The sequence below is a fragment of the Mobula hypostoma genome, chromosome 16 (assembly GCF_963921235.1).
Source record: "Mobula hypostoma chromosome 16, sMobHyp1.1, whole genome shotgun sequence".
In the NCBI taxonomy this organism is placed as follows: domain Eukaryota; kingdom Metazoa; phylum Chordata; class Chondrichthyes; order Myliobatiformes; family Myliobatidae; genus Mobula; species Mobula hypostoma.
Genome location: NC_086112.1, coordinates 38,705,232 through 38,721,234, shown reverse-complemented (window position 1 = coordinate 38,721,234; position 16,003 = coordinate 38,705,232). Strand labels below are relative to the sequence as shown.

At 40.5% G+C, this 16,003-nt stretch overlaps 1 protein-coding gene across 1 annotated transcript in view; it reads left to right on the top strand.

Annotated features, from left to right (window-relative positions):
• LOC134357341 (guanine nucleotide-binding protein subunit alpha-14) overlaps positions 1 to 16,003 on the top strand; it is a 150,442-nt gene that overhangs the window by 44,883 nt on the left and 89,556 nt on the right. The window contains exon 2 of the mRNA XM_063068781.1: positions 13,269 to 13,453. Coding sequence (XP_062924851.1) covers positions 13,269 to 13,453 — 185 coding nt within the window. The remainder of the gene's footprint in view (positions 1 to 13,268; positions 13,454 to 16,003) is intronic.

The following is a 16,003-nucleotide window of genomic DNA, read 5'->3' as shown; positions in this document are numbered from 1 at the left end:
CAAACTAGCATCAAGGTTGGCACAATGCTGTGGGCTGAACAACAGTAATACAGCCAGTTAGAATGCTCTCCAAAGTATATCTGTAGAAATTTGCGAGAGATTTGGTGAAATATAGCTGCTGTTTTGTCTTCTTTCTAGTTGCACCGATACGTTAGGTCCTCAGGGATATTGGCACCCAGGAACTTGAAATTACTCATTTTACTTCTGATTCCTCTGAGGATTGGTGTGTGTTCCCTTGTCCTACCCTTTCTGAAGTGCATAATCAGTTCTTTGGTCTTGTTGATGTTGAGTGCGAGGTTGATGTCATGACACCACTCAACCAATACATCTCACTGCTGTATGCCCTCATCATCATCTGAGATTCTGCCAACAATGGTTCTATCGTCAGCAAATTTATAGATGGTGTTTGACCTGTGTCTTGCCACACACTCATGGGCGTAGAGAGAGTAGAGCAGTGGGCTAAGCACATATCCCTGAAGATATGTGTCAGTGTTGATTGTCAGTGAGGTGGGATGTTATTTCCAATCCACACCAATTATGGTTTTCCTGTTAGGAAGCTGAGGATCGAGTTGCAGTGCGAGTTACAGAGGTCCCGGTTCTGGAGCTTTGTGATCAGAGTTGTAGGAATGATGGTGTTGAATGTCGAGCTGTAGACGATAAACAGTATACTGACATAGGTATTTGTGTTGACAAGGTGATCTAAGTCCGCATGGAGAGCTGGTGAGGTCGTATCTGCCGTAGACCTCTGGTGGCAATAGGCAAATTGCAGTGGGTCCAGGTCCTTGCTGAGGCAGGACTTGATGCTAGTCATAAACAACCTCTCAAAACACTTCATCACCATAGACACCTGGAGTTCAATTCTGACCATGGGTGCTGTCTCTGTAGAGTTAACATCATCTTCCTGCGATCACCATTTCCTCCAGATGCTTTGGTTTTCTCCCACATCTGAAAGACATCGGAATCAGGTTTAATATCACCAGCATATGTCGTGAAATTTATGCCTTTGTGGCAGCAGTACAATGCAATACATAATAGAAAAGAGTGAATTACAGTAAGTATATATATTCAACAGTTAAATAAGTCATGAGGTAGTGTTCATGGGTTCAATGTTCATTCAGAAATCGGATGGCAGAGGGGAAGAATCTGTTACAGAATGCCGTTGAGTATGTGCCTTCAGGCTTCTGTACCTCCTTCCTGATAGTAGCAATGAGAACAATGCAGGTCCTGGTGATGGGGGGTCCTTAGTAATGGATGCTGCCTTTTTGAGGCATCCCTCCTTGAAGATGTCTGGATACTCTGGAGGCTAGTGCCTATGATGGAACTAGCTAAGTTTACAAGTCTTATTTTGATCCTGTGCAGTAGTCCCCCACCATATCATGGTACACCTGTAAAAATTTATGAGTGTCTTTGGTGACATACCAAATCTTCCCAAACTCCTAATGAAATATAGCTGCTGTTGTGCCTTCTTTGTAGCGGCATCGATTTGTTGGGCCCAGGATAGATCCTCGGAGACAATGAAACCTAGGAACTTGAAATTGTTCACTCTTTCCACTTCTGATTCTGACATGATGATTGATAGGTTACTTGGTAATTAAGTTGCCCTGATGAGTAGGTGATGGATAGAATCTATGGGGGTGGTGATAATTTGGGGAGAACAAAATGGGTTTAATGTAACATTATTATAAATAGGTGGTTGAGAATAGACTCGATGGGCTGAAGGGTATAAGAGGGAACCTGATTAAAGCTTGCAATATCTGTTGAGGCCAGAATGGTTCCTCTGGCTGGGATGTCTGCATTGAGGGTCAAAGTCTAAGGTTATAGGGCAAGTAATCAGGTAATTCGATGAAAAATTTCTTCACTTTGAGGGTAGTGAACTTGTGAAATTTTGATCTCACAGAAGACTGTCTAAGAAGGAGATAGCTTAATTTCTAGATGAAAAAAGAATCAAGTGCAATAGAAATAAAAAGAAAAACGCAAGATAAGATGTTAATATCCCTTGTGCCAATGGGTCATGAGCAGTTGCTCAAGACTGCCTTGATAGTGGGAGTAGCACACGGCTGACACACAGCGGTTTACAAGTGGGCACCCTCCTTCCTTGATGTTTCATCAATTAGCCCACTACATCTCTGGAGGGCTTGCTAATGACTTCTGGTGTCTGAGAATCAACACACAACCTCTCTTCTCCGCCCCCCGTTGTGTCTTCCCACTGTCTTGGCGCCCAGGAGAAGTCTTTTCACTTGATCCAAAGCCAGTGACTGCTTCTTTCCGCTCCACCACCCCTGATGTGACTCTGATGGTTTGCCGTAGAGTCTGACCATGGATCCCTAGCTCCTTCAGTAATTTGATGGTGGATGTGGTTATAAATCCCCAACAATCCACTCCCACAGGACAAACTTTAGTTTTCCAGCCCTGTCACTGAGCTTCAGCCGCTAGATCCACGTATAGCGTAACCTCTTGCGCTGATATGCTTCAGCCACTGAATCCTCCCACGGGACCACGAGTTCCACAACATAGACAATCCGAAATGAATTGGACCAGAGAACCAAGTCTGGCTTGAGGATGGTGGTAGCAATTTCCGGTGGAAAGGTGAGTTGTTTATTGACAGCCACCAGCACTTTCTAGTCATGAGCCATGTTCATCTGTTCCTGGCTTAGGAGGGTATTAGTTGGTCTTTTTTCTCCCTCCCAAATGAATGCTGTTGGTGTCAGAGCGTTAGTTGTTCTAGGGGGTAAGGAGTTGGTTGCTGCTAGACACTTCAAGGCCTGGCTGTGAAACCATGTGCATGCCTTGTGTGAGGCTGGTTTTGCAGCTTGCCGGGATATGCTTGAGGGTTGCTGGAATCGGGCACAGGGCACAAGTTGGATCCTCAATGAATCACTGGTGAAGGTGTTGTTGTGAGGGAAGCACATTGTATGTAGATCTGATGAGAAAGCTAATTCTGCTTGCTTCCAAATCCTGTATGTCCTTCGGGCTGATTTTCCTCCTCTCAGTACTTTCCCAATACATTCATTGCCCCTGCTTAGCAAGGGAGACAGCCTTTGCACTTCTGTCTGACTCTTCTTGTCGCCACGCTTCCTCAATGACCATCTTCCTTCACTGTGGAATTGTGGTCTTGTGCCAGATGGGTTCACTTGCAGCTAGACCTAAGCCGCCCCCGCCCTGTTGGACTTGCCCCACAATGTTCTGCACCAAAACAGCTGGGGTCCATTTCCGCCCAGTTGATAAGGTCCATGCAGCGTTACTGATAGGCTTGTCACAAGATTCTTTGAGTGTCATCTGTAGGCGCACCTTAGAACACTTGAATTCCTCTGTATGGCCAGGGAAAGATAGTTCAAGGACTCCTTTAGTCATAGTCATACTTTATTGATCCCGTTTTTTGGTACAGTTGCACCATAAATAATTAAATAGTAATAGGTAAATTATGCCAGGAAATAAGTCCAGGACCAGCCTATTGGCTCAGGGTGTCTGACCCTCCAAGGGAGGGGTTGTAAATTTGATGGCTACAGGCAGGAATGATTTCCTATGACGCTCAGTGTTGCATCTCAGTGGAATGAGTCTCTGGCTGAATGTACTCCTGTGCCCAACCAGTCCATTATGTAATGGATGGGAGACATTGTCCAAGATAGCATGCAACTTGGACAGCATCCTCTTCAGACACCACCGTGAGAGAGTCCAGTTCCATCCCCACAACATCACTGGCCTTACGAATGAGTTTGTTGATAAATCTGATGTTACTTATACACCTGTTACAGAATTGGCTTGCCTGCAGAAGGCAGAGGGTCGTGGTGGAGGGAGTACATTCAGATTGGAGGATTGTGACTAGTGGTGTCCCACAAAGATCTGTTCTGGGACCTCTATTTTTCCTGATTTTTATTAACGACCTGGATGTGGGGGTAGAAGGGTGGGTTGGCAAGTTTGCAGACGACACAAAGGTTGGTGGTGTTGTAGATAGTATAGAGGATTGTCAAAGATTGCAGAGAGACATTGATAGGATGCAGAAGTGGGCTGAGAAGTGGCAGATGGAGTTCAACCCGGAGAAGTGTGAGGTGGTACACTTTGGAAGGACAAACTCCAAGGCAGAGTACAAAGTAAATGGCAGGATACTTGGTAGTGTGGAGGAGCAGAGGGATCTCGGGGTACATGTCCACAAATCCCTGAAAGTTGCCTCACAGGTGGATAGGGAGTTAAGAAAGCGTATGGGGTGTTAGCTTTCATAAGTCGAGGGATAGAGTTTAAGAGTCACGATGTAATGATGCAGCTCTATAAAACTCTGGTTAGGCCACGCTTGGAGTACTGTGTCCAGTTCTGGTCACCTCACTATTGGAGGGATGTGGAAGCATTGGAAAGGGTACAGAGGAGATTTACCAGAATGTTGCTTGGTTTGGAGAGTATGCATTATGATCAGAGATTAAGGGGGCTAGGGCTTTACTCTTTGGAGAGAAGGAGGATGAGAGGAGACATGACAGAGGTATACAAGATAATAAGAGGAATAGATAGAGTGGATAGACAGTGCCTCTTCCCCAGGGCACCACTGCTCAATACAAGGGGACATGGCTTTAAGGTCAGGGGTGGGAAGTTCAAGGGGGGTATTAGAGGAAGGTTTTTTACTCAGAGAATGGTTGGTGCATGGAATGCACTGCCTGAGTCAGTGGTGGAGGCAGATACACTAGTGCAGTTTAAGAGACTACTAGACAGGTATATGGAGGAATTTAAGGTGGGGGGAGTATATGGGAAGCAGGGTTTGAGGATTAGCACAACATTGTGGGCCGAAGGGCCTGTACTGTGCTGTACTATTCTATGTTCTATGTTCTACCTCGCACGTAGTGTTAAGATAGATGATCAGCCATGTTATACTGAATGGCATCATAGGTTCCAAGGAAACCAGGAATTATTACACAATGCAAAAATGGTTGAGAAACTATAGAGATTTTTTTTCCCAAAAGTTGAGTCAGACATGTAATGAGAATGCAATATGCTGTCTTGAAAGGACAGCAGTATCGATTTGCAGAGTTTTTGCATAAGTGACTCATGTTTGCTGATCTCTTCTATATCATGGCAAATATTTGTGTGAATTTGACTCCAGTGTTTCTCCGTATAAAGGAAGTTTGTATTGGCACGTTGGATATCTCATGATCATTATAATGAGTTTTTAAATAAACCTGGAATTTGCCAAACTGGTCATTACAAATTTTGGGATTTTTTGAAAATCATCTATTAAGGGTTTATGCTGCTTGCTATTATTTCAAGTGTTGACCCTTTCATGGTAAACTTAGAAAGTTGGAATGAGTTTCAACTGAACAACTTTGAAATACTGCCCTAACCTTTCAGTATGTAGTATTAGAAAAAGTACATGAGCAAAAATAAGATGAATAATGACAGCTGGGAAAGACTGAGTTGAACACTATGATGTATTACAGATTTTTTTTCTTGAATCTTACAGCATGCTTCAAAGTTCAAGGTAAGGTTATTACCAGAATACATACAAGTCATCCACACACAATCCTGAGGTTCTCTTTCCTGTTGGCTTACTCAGCAAATCTATAGAACAGTAACAAGAATCAGTGAAAAATCAATTAGAGTGTAGAAGATAACAAACTGTACACAATGTGTGTATTGCTCAAAGCAGCTTAAGCTGTTACTCAGATCAGTTTTACATTGATTATCGTAATTAATTAGATAGCCAGAACACTTTAACACCTAAATGTTAATAATGGTGCTGCACAACATTAAGTTGTATACTTAACAAAATATATTTATTTTTTCTTGTTCCAAGTTGGCCTTATATTTATTTTTAAATCAAGCTCAGTTGGAACGCAGCAATAATTTAGTTAGACCATTGCATTATTTGACGATGTTTGTGGAAAATTATTTCTTTATACATTGCAGTTTTTAATATTGCTTTATTTATATTTGTCACGTATTCTGTTATAACAGGAGTAATTTTGAATTAACTGCTTGGGTGGTTAAAATTATTACTGGCATATTTACAAAACCACTGGTAATGTGCTTTGGTGTATTTGTTTCATGACCTAATATTTGACTATGTTACAGTGCATTACTGAAACATAACTGCAGCATTCCAGGCATGTGTGTCAGTGAGGGCATTACTTTTTACCATAGATGTGCTTTAAATGTGTACAATGAATGTAATTTCAAAAGTGTATGGCAAATAATGGTTACAAAGTCCCCCTTTTAAAAAAAATTGGAGTAAGCCAGATTTTATTAACTTCTGTTCACCATGTCTAAACTAATCAATAGGCTCCAAGACCTAGGCATCTACCTCCCTATGCAGTTGGATCCTTGATTTCCTCATTTGCAGACTCCAGTAAGTACAGATTGTCAACAAGATCTCCTCCACAATCACCATCAGCCCAGGTTCACCACAAGGCTGGTTGCTTGGCTCTCTGCTCTACCTCTTTGATTGTGTGGCTAAGTACAGCTCCAATGGCATTCTTAAGTTGCTGATAACACTGCTGTTGGCCTAATCAAAGATGGTGAAAAATCAGCATATTGGAGATTGGTGCCTCAACGACAATTTCTCACTCAACATCAACAAAACCAAAGAGCTGATTATTGACTACAGGAGAATAAGCCTAAAGTCCATGAAGCAGTTCTCATTAGTGGATAGGCGATGGAGGGGTTCAGTAACTTTAAATTTCTTGGTGTTATATGAGAGATCTATCCTCGGACCAACACACAAGTGTCATCATAAAGAAAGCATGACGGCATCTCTACTTTCCTAGAAGTTTGTATAGATTCAGCACATGTTGTAAAATGTTGACAAACTTCTATAGATGGACAGGGTAGAGTATTCTGGTTAGTTGTATCTCGGCCTACTATGTAAACGTCAATGCCCAAGAATGGAAGCAACTACAAAATATGGTGAGTATAGCCCAGTCCATCGTAGGCAAAGCCCTCTCCACCTTTGAGCAGATGAGATTGAAGAGCTGTAGAATGTAATGGCAAGGTGGAGAATGAAGTGCTGTTGAAGAAAGGAACAAGAACTGGAGGAGTTTGGAGTAGGAAAGCAAATCATGTTTGGGACTGTTGAAGGAAGGATTGAGAAGGGGTCAGTTGGGGTTGCTGAGATGTTGATAGAGAGAGGGCCAGAGCCTGAAAGAAGATTGGATGGGAGATGAAAGGTTGGATGACAGTGGTGAGATGGTCAGGACTAGGGGGTAACAGTTGTGATAAGTTGGTGAGTTGATTGAGGTGTATAATGATGTCAGTACTGAGTGGTTAGGTGAGAAGATGACTCTTAAGCAGAACTAATTCCAGAAGGATTTATTCCTTGATTCTTTAGGTTCTCTAACATCAACTCAGATAAGTTTGGTACCTGTAACAAAACCAGGCCTCAGCCATCCAATTAATTCACCTTCAATGATGTGACCTGTGTCTCTGGTCCTCTCTGCATGGTAGTATCTTGCACAGCTGGCATCAAATGGGCCAACAGTTTCCATTGACAAGCACATAATATGCTTGGAATGACAATTTTGTGAGTAGCCTGCTCTGACCTGAAAATGATCGTCCAGTCACTTGTTTTGGCACCCCTTAATGTGGCCCGAGTCTCCAGAGTCCCTTGCTGGAACGTGACATTGTTGGATGTGCTGTCTTTGGTTGATCTGAGTTCAGGAGTCAGCTTTCAAATCCCTTACTCACTCTTCCTTCAGTTAGTCCTGACGAAGGGTCTCGGCCTGAAACGTCGACTGCGCCTCTTCCTATAGATGCTGCCTGGCCTGCTTTGAAGTGTGTTTCAGGAGTTAAGGCCTTGTTTGCTCCCTAGGGTGGACATAAGCAATCTAGGGGAATTACTTTGAAGAAGAAAAACAGAATTACCTTGGGTATCTCTTAATTTTTCTCAGAAGCTATACTTAGTGGCCACTGACAGCTTGTTTGTGTTTTTCTACCTCTGTAGCTCGTCCACTTTAAGGTTCGACGTGTTGTGCATTCAGAGATGCATTCAAGGTTTGACATGTTATGCATTGAGGGATGCATTTCTGCACACCACTGTTGTAATGCATGGATATTTGAGTTACTTTTTCATGTCAGCTTGAACCAGTCTGGCCATTCTCCTCTGACCTCTGTCATTAACAAGGCATTTTTGCCCACAGAACTGCAGCTCTCTGGATGTTTTTTTGTTGTGACTGTTGTGCATGACAATCCTAGGAAATCAGCAGTTTCTGAGATACTCAAGCCACCCTGTCTGGCACCAACATTCATTCCACGGCCGAAGCCACTTAAATCACATTTCCTACCCATTTTGATGTTTGGTCTAAACAACAACTGAACCTCTTGACCATGTCTGCATGCATTTATGCATTGAGTTGCTGCCTTGTGAATGGCTGATTAGATAGTTGCATTAGTGAGCAGATGTACAGGTGTACCTCAAAGTGCAGACTGAATGTACATCACTGAAAACAGATTACAATGATGTAGTTTGTGAAAACTTGCTGTGCACACATTGGCTGACACAGAATTATTGATAGAGAAATGTAGGAAGGCACTTCGCTTATTCTGTTAGGCCCCTGCGTAACAGAATGCGGTTGCTTTCTAACCGGACTCCTCAGCTTTCATACAACTGGCAAAAACCTGATTTGATTGTTGACATGATGCTCAAATCGGGAACAACATGCCAAATACTGGAGGAACTCGGTAAGACAGCATCTATAGAGGGAAATGGACAGTTGATGTCCAGGCCAAGATCTTTCATCTGTACTCTGGAGTCTTACTCATTCTGTTCCTTCAGCATTTTGTGATTTGATTGTACATTGTCCTATTGAAGATGTCTTAACAGAAATAATGAAATGAAAGTAGTTGAAGAATGAGAAGCTAGGTATGAGATAAGATGGTTACTCAGCTTGGCAAAAGAGCTGTTCGACTAAAATAGATTCTAAGATAATATTGACTCATTTTAAATAACAAATTGTGGTTGCGGTGTTTCAGTACACTTCTATTATTTGTAAGACAATTGTATCACCTCTTCCCAAATTTTTAACCACTGTCACTGAAAAAACTTAGGTTAGCGGATATATTGGAAGCTCAATTCCATAGATACTTTTCCAAGTTTTATAACATTCTGACATATAACTCCACTAATGGTGAATCCACATCCTAGAATTTACCAACATCATCAAGACCACATGATGCAACTCCACATTCTTGAGTCTTGCTAATGATGCCCGCATTCCTGACAGGGTGGGGGCATGAGGGACAGGATTGTATGTACTGCTCAAGATTAAGCAAAATGCAAAAATTGTGAGTACTCTGGTTCGGCCTTGGTTATTTGATATTGTTGACCATGGTAATCCAGGAATTCCTGCTGCTGTGATGTGCCAGCACTTTGGGCTGTTGTTGAAAGGTTAAGGTGAAGCAGCTGCGGCTCACAAGGTAAAAATTAGGAATTGTTTGGATGGGCACATTGCAGAATAACAAGTGAGAAACTGGAAAGTTGCAGGTTCAGAAAATGTCCTATGCCATTTAATCAAACGTTAATTTAAAATAAGCCTGTTTTTAGTTTATTAAATATGCCATTAATTTACATGGCTTCAGCTACTGCCTGTACACCTTGTTGAAGAAGAGGCTTTTGGTGAAGATAATTAGGTTTTTGTATACTCTGAACTATCTGGAAAAAATGCTTTGTCTGCATTTGCAGATGAGCTTCTAATGTTGCACAATGTAAATTTTTGTCTATGCTGTCATGCATTTACTGTATCTGTTTTTATACATGGAAACTGGGGAGGCATCTTTATTATCTTGTATAGTTACTGCTGTGAATTCAACATTTCTGCTGAAAACCTGCAATATATTTTGCATCTTTGGCATTTTGCATTGTAATATTTTCTTGGATATTATCAGAAGTTCTTTTCTCTCTGAAAGCTGAGTGTTGATGATTTCTCATATTGGTTGTTTTATTTTTGTACACAAACTAAAATATATTGTCATATTTTCTCGTACCATAGTTATTGAATTATTTGCAGACATCAAACTGCTTAAAGATCTTTTCAATTGCCAGGTTTTACATTTATCTATAACATAATGGTGTTTGCAAATGACTGGCCTCAAAAACATGATTGCTTGCAATGATCTACCTATTCATCATTCTTTACATTCATCATCTCTATGGTATCTCAGATATCCAGCAACAGTGATATCATTGAGCAACCTTAACATTTGAAGACTTTGTACAATAATAAATACAAGAGATTCTGCAGATGCTGGAAATCCAGAGTAGCAAACACAAAATGCAGGAGGAAGTAAGCAGGATATTTGGAGAGGAATAAACAGATGATGTTTCAGGCCCTTCATCAGATGATCAGATTTTGCACTGGAAGTCTGCTGCGAATCCTACCCTTGCCACTGCTGCACATTGTTGTGCTGGGAACCTGGATGAAACTACTCAAACCTGCTTTCATTTTCTCTGTCTGGGTGGACTGCTTTTGAGGGCTAGAGCTGTATGGGCCAAAGTGAATTTGGGTCATTGGTGGGTATTGGCAGTACCTGCTCCATGTGTTGGTAGACGTACAGTCCTACAGTCCTTATCGCCATTTGGATGTCATGGAAGCTGCTATCTCCACCTCCTTGTTAGGGCCCAAGCAGTTTTCCCTTCTATTATAAGCTCAAACTTCTGAGAATTCTCAGCTTAAACGGTCTCTCCTCCAGTTCTCCAGTCCTGACAACACTGGGGCAGCATGGTAGTGTAGTGGTTAGCACAACGCTTTACAGTACCAGCGACCGGGGTTCATTTCCCACTAATACCTGTAAGGAATTTGCACTTTCTCCCCGTGACCGCATGGGGTTCCTCCGGTTGCTGCAATTTCCTCCCACAGTCCAAAGACATACCGATTGGTAGGTTAGTAGGTCATTGTAAATTATCCCGGGATTAGGCTAGGGTTAGATTGGGGGTTGCTGATGGTGAGGCTTGAAGGGTTGGAAGGGCCGAATCCGTGTTGTGTCTCAATAAGTAAACAAAAATCCTTGCTTGACATATAATCGTTCCTGCTGTGTTATCAGAACTGTACATTGTGATTGCCTGCATACTTAGTGTTATAATATGTAAGTATAGAAATGAAACCTCTGGTCCTTCTATTTCAATTAATCTGTATACGCAGTTAATGAAATAGAAGGCTACATAGTTGATAGTGGAACATGAACGAATAGCAGATAAGCAACTTTGAAAGAAATAACGAAGAAGGAATGTGATGGAAGTATTAGGTTCAAATCTTTTATAATTCTATATTATAACTCTTAGCACTTAAAATTGAAAACTTGCTACTGCACTATTTTGTTAATCATAGTTTTGTAAAATAATGTATAGTAGGACAGATTTTATTTTCTGTGCAGATGGTAGAGTAGTATCTAAGTGGACTTTCTGAAGGAACTGGATAGACTACTGACAATAATTAGATTTCAGGGCTATTATAAATCTTGGAAGGAAATACACCCAAAAATCATTTGCTAACATTGCCATCTTGGTTAATTGTGGAACTTTACTGGATTGTTTAGGAAATGTTGTGTTTGCTATAACTGAATAATAGTAATCACAGCTGAACAATCTCTATGCAGAGAGCTTTGTGAGCTGTATGGCTGCATGCTGTGGAGCCTTGGAGGCTATGTATTACAGAAAACATTCCAAATTTATGATTCTACCCAACAGAGGACTTAACTTCCCAAGGAGCAAACTGTACCGGAAAGTAAAGACGAGATTCTGCTGATTCTCAAAATTCAGAGCAATTTTTTTAAACCTTTAAGTACATGAACTGGAAAATGGAAAAATAATTGAGAAAAATTTTAGTTATAAATTGGAGCTGTTTTTATACCAGCCAATTGAGTTCAATTTCCAGAAGTCAGACACCAACTTTCTAACTTGAAATTCTTTGTGGTCATTTCTGCTGTTGATTGGTATTTATCAGTGCTTATTGCTGTTACCAGTGGCTGACTTGTGAACACTCTTATTCCTTGAGTCAGAAGCTGGAGATGAGGAATACAAAAGGGTGAACTATACATTACTGATTTCGTATGGCGGTTTTTAGACGTGGAATCAGTCGGGGAAATATAGAAACGAACTACGTGAAAGCAACATTACAGCTGCCAACAATTGAGGATATGTGCAGAGTAGGATGTAGCTGTCAGTCATGAACAATGGAGAGGATCGATTGGAATTGTGTGTTATGAGGGGGTCACACAATGTTATTTGCAGTGTTGTTTCAGGCCTTGAGTTTTGTCGTAAACCTGCCTTTAAGCGAGTAGTTCAACAGAGATTTCAAAATTAAAATTGAATAAGTTGATGAACTCCTAAAGAGATGTTTGCATGCAAAATAAGTACATGAATAATAGAAGTAATATGCCACAGAGTGCTAACTTCCAGTGTTGCTGGAAAAAATGTTTATATTTAAGTTTTTTTTGGAGCAGCTTTTGAGAAAGAAAGCTTTATCAGCATGTGTGTGATAAATGAGATTGCCAAACTGCTATTAAGAATGTTATGTTGGACAGTGCTTTTGTTGTTGTAAAACTAAATGGACAGAATTTACTGTTTGGTTCACAAAACATTGGATGTTTGTGCTTATCTGGAAAATGTTGGGCAAAAACGGAACTGTCATTAACATTGGAGTATCAAGCTAGAGTTTACATTTTTATTGAAGAGTAATGTTTGCTTTAATGTGTGTTCCTTACTCTACTTCAATATCAGGTTTTTATGGTCAATATCAGTTTACTGCCCACTGCATAAGTCCTGCATTATCCTGACTTGGATTTGTCACCATGAATTTCTTTACTGGACAGAGCAAATGGTTCAAATTGGATTCTTGGCTCCAGCTCTTTGAGGATAATTATGATTGGGCAATAAACATTTCTCTTGTTGATGTCCATATTCTGTGTATTATTAAAAGATATACTTAGACATAGAAATCAATACCCATTGCTCAGCATGCATTATATAACGATTGAATACAAATAGTAATCTTGCTTTCTGATTCAAATGAACCCAATAGTATTACGATCTGTGCAAGTTGTGCAATATATTTTTGTACACTAAAAGTCTATTGTTGAAAGGGATTTTTCTTTTTATTTTAAGGATCATCGTTTAACAGTATTTATAGGTAAATTCTGGAAAATTGTCTAACCATTTGAAAGCTATTATTACTGGGAATAAAAATATTAGTCTACTTCTAGTATGATTGTACTACCTTGCTAAGTGAAATTATTCTATTTTGAACATTTTAGTGTCTGGGTTTGGGGCCTTTGCCTTATGAAGCTTTTTGTGTTTGATTTAGGCACCGGTGAAAGTGGCAAGAGCACGTTCATTAAACAGATGAGGATCATCCATGGAGATGGCTACTCAGATGAAGACAGGAAAAATTTCACAAAGCTTGTATTTCAAAACATATTTACTGCAATGCAGGCCATGATCAGAGCCATGGACACACTCCGGTTGCAGTACAAGATAGAAAGAAACACTGTAAGTTTTACCCGTATTTGAAAATATATTTATAAGATGGTTATGATTAATTCAACTTAAGATTCTTTCTCTCCATAACCAAGGGTTTCTTTAAAGTTGATTCTTAATTATCGATATCCAGCAGCGATTCTCAAGTTCTCTGAAATCACGATATTGTTAAGTACAAAATGCTTAGGTATGTACTAGAATATAAGATTTAGTACTCTGATAACATCTGTCAAGGCCAGCACTTATTGTTTATCCCTTATTGCTACCCGAATTGAACATTGTGCTCAGTCATTTTGGAGTGCACTTAAAAATCATCTACGTGGTAGATCTGGATTCACAAACAGGACTAGACCAAGTTAGGTTGGGGCAATTCATCATGGAGTCAGAAGGGTTTTTGCAATAATCTAGTCCTTAATAATTCCAGCTTTTTATCTGGAATTACTCAATTTTAACTCCAATCTGTGCCTTAATAGCGCAAGTCTTTTGAGTATTAATCCTATAAATTAATGATCATACTCCTCTATTTTCCTCCAGAGGGCTTGAAATTATGGTCTTTAGAAACTATTTTCTGAAGATAAGAAATCAGAGATGCTGAAGATTATTATTAATGGGATTAGCATTGATAGGCATCTTTGTTGGCATGGCAGGTGTGGGCTGAAAGGCCTGTTTCCACACTAACTTTATGAACCCGTGAGCTAGCTACCAAACTATAACCGACTTACAGAAAAGCAATGTGATCATAAGGGTTTGAATTACTCTTGTAAAAACACTAGTGTGGTGCTGTATATATAAAAGCTGATTTAAAATTTGTTACTTAGGTTTTGTTTAGGCTTGCACACAGTGGTTATTTTTGCTGTTTTACAGTTCCAGTGACCCAGGCTGCAGTTTGAATGTTATTTTCCCCCCACTGACTGTGTGGATTTCTCCCAAGTTCTAGGTTTCTTTTCCATCTCAAGGATGTACTGTTTGGCAGGTTGACTAGCTCCTGCAAATGAATCTGAGTATAGATGGGTAGTAGGAGAATTGTGGATGAGGTTACTGTTGATAGGCATATAGGGAGAGAGTAGATTACAAGGGAATAAGTTGAGGAATGGCACTAATGAGAATTCTCTAGAGCTGGCTTCATGGATTGAATTGCTTCCTTTTACATCGGGTTCTCAACCTTTTTTTTACGCCAGAAACTCCTACTGAGTGGCCCATGGACCCAAGTTGGGGAACTGTTGCTTTACTTAATGAGGAAATTTAAGAATACAAGAACCACTAATACAATAACTTTTCTGAAGTATTTTAGATAAGGAAACAATAAAATATAGTTTGTTTCCAAGAATACTTGGGTGTGTGTATGCAAATATGACATGGATGTTGAATTTAGCAGAAATATTTTTATTAAACTATTATATTGCCAGAAATGGAGTCATGGAGAAGTACAGCACAGAATCAGGCCCAGCTAATCCATGCCAAAACCACTTAAACTGCCTACTCCCATCAACCTGCACCAGGACCATAGCCCTCCATAACTATACATGCCCTATCCAGACTTTTCTTTAACATTGAAATTGTGCGTGTATGCCCTACTTGTGCTGGCAGCTCATTCTACACTCTCACAACCCTCTGAGTGAAGAGGTTTCCCCTCATGTTCTCCTTAAACTTCTCACCTTTCACCCTTGGCCCATGACCTCTGTTTGTAGTTCAATCCAGCCTTAGTGGAAAATCCTCCTTGCATTTACCCTATCTATACCCCTCATAATTTTGTATACCTCTTTCAAATCTCCTGTCAGTCTTATATGTTCTAAAGAATAAAGTCCTAAACTATTCAATCTTTCCTTGTATCTCAGGTCGTCCAGACCCGGCAACATCCTTGTAAATTTTCTCTGTACTCTTTCAGCCTTGTTTACTTTTCTTAGAGAAGTAGGTGACCAAAACTGCACACAATACTCCAAATTAGGTCTTGCCAATGTCTTATACAACTTCAACATAACATCCCCTTTTCTGTACTCAATACATTGATTTATGAAGGCTAATGCGCCAGCAGCTTTCTTTAAAATCCTATCTACCTGTGATGACACTTCCAATGAATTATGTACCTATATTCCCAGATCTCTTTGTTCTACCACACTCCTCAGTGCCCTACCGTTCACTGTGCAAGACCTCCCTTGGCTGGTCCTACCAAAGTGCAAAACCTTGTACTTGTCTGCATTAAATTCCATCTGTTGTTTTTCAGCCCATTTTTTTCCAGCTTGTAGATCCCTCTGAAAGCCATGATAGCTCTTCTCACTGTCCACTACACCCCCAATCTTGGTGTCATCCACAGATTTACTGATCTAGTTAACCACATTATCATCCAGATCATTGATGTCGATGACAAAAACAAAGCACTGATCCCTGTGGCACACCACTAGTTACTGGCCTCCAGTCAGAGAGACAAACTTGCTACTACCACTCTCTGGCTTCTCCCTCAGAGCCAAAGTCTAATCCATTTTGCTACCTCATCTTGAATGCCAAGCAACTGAACCTTCTTGACCAGTCTCCCATGCAGGACCTTGTCAAATGCCTTGCTGAAGT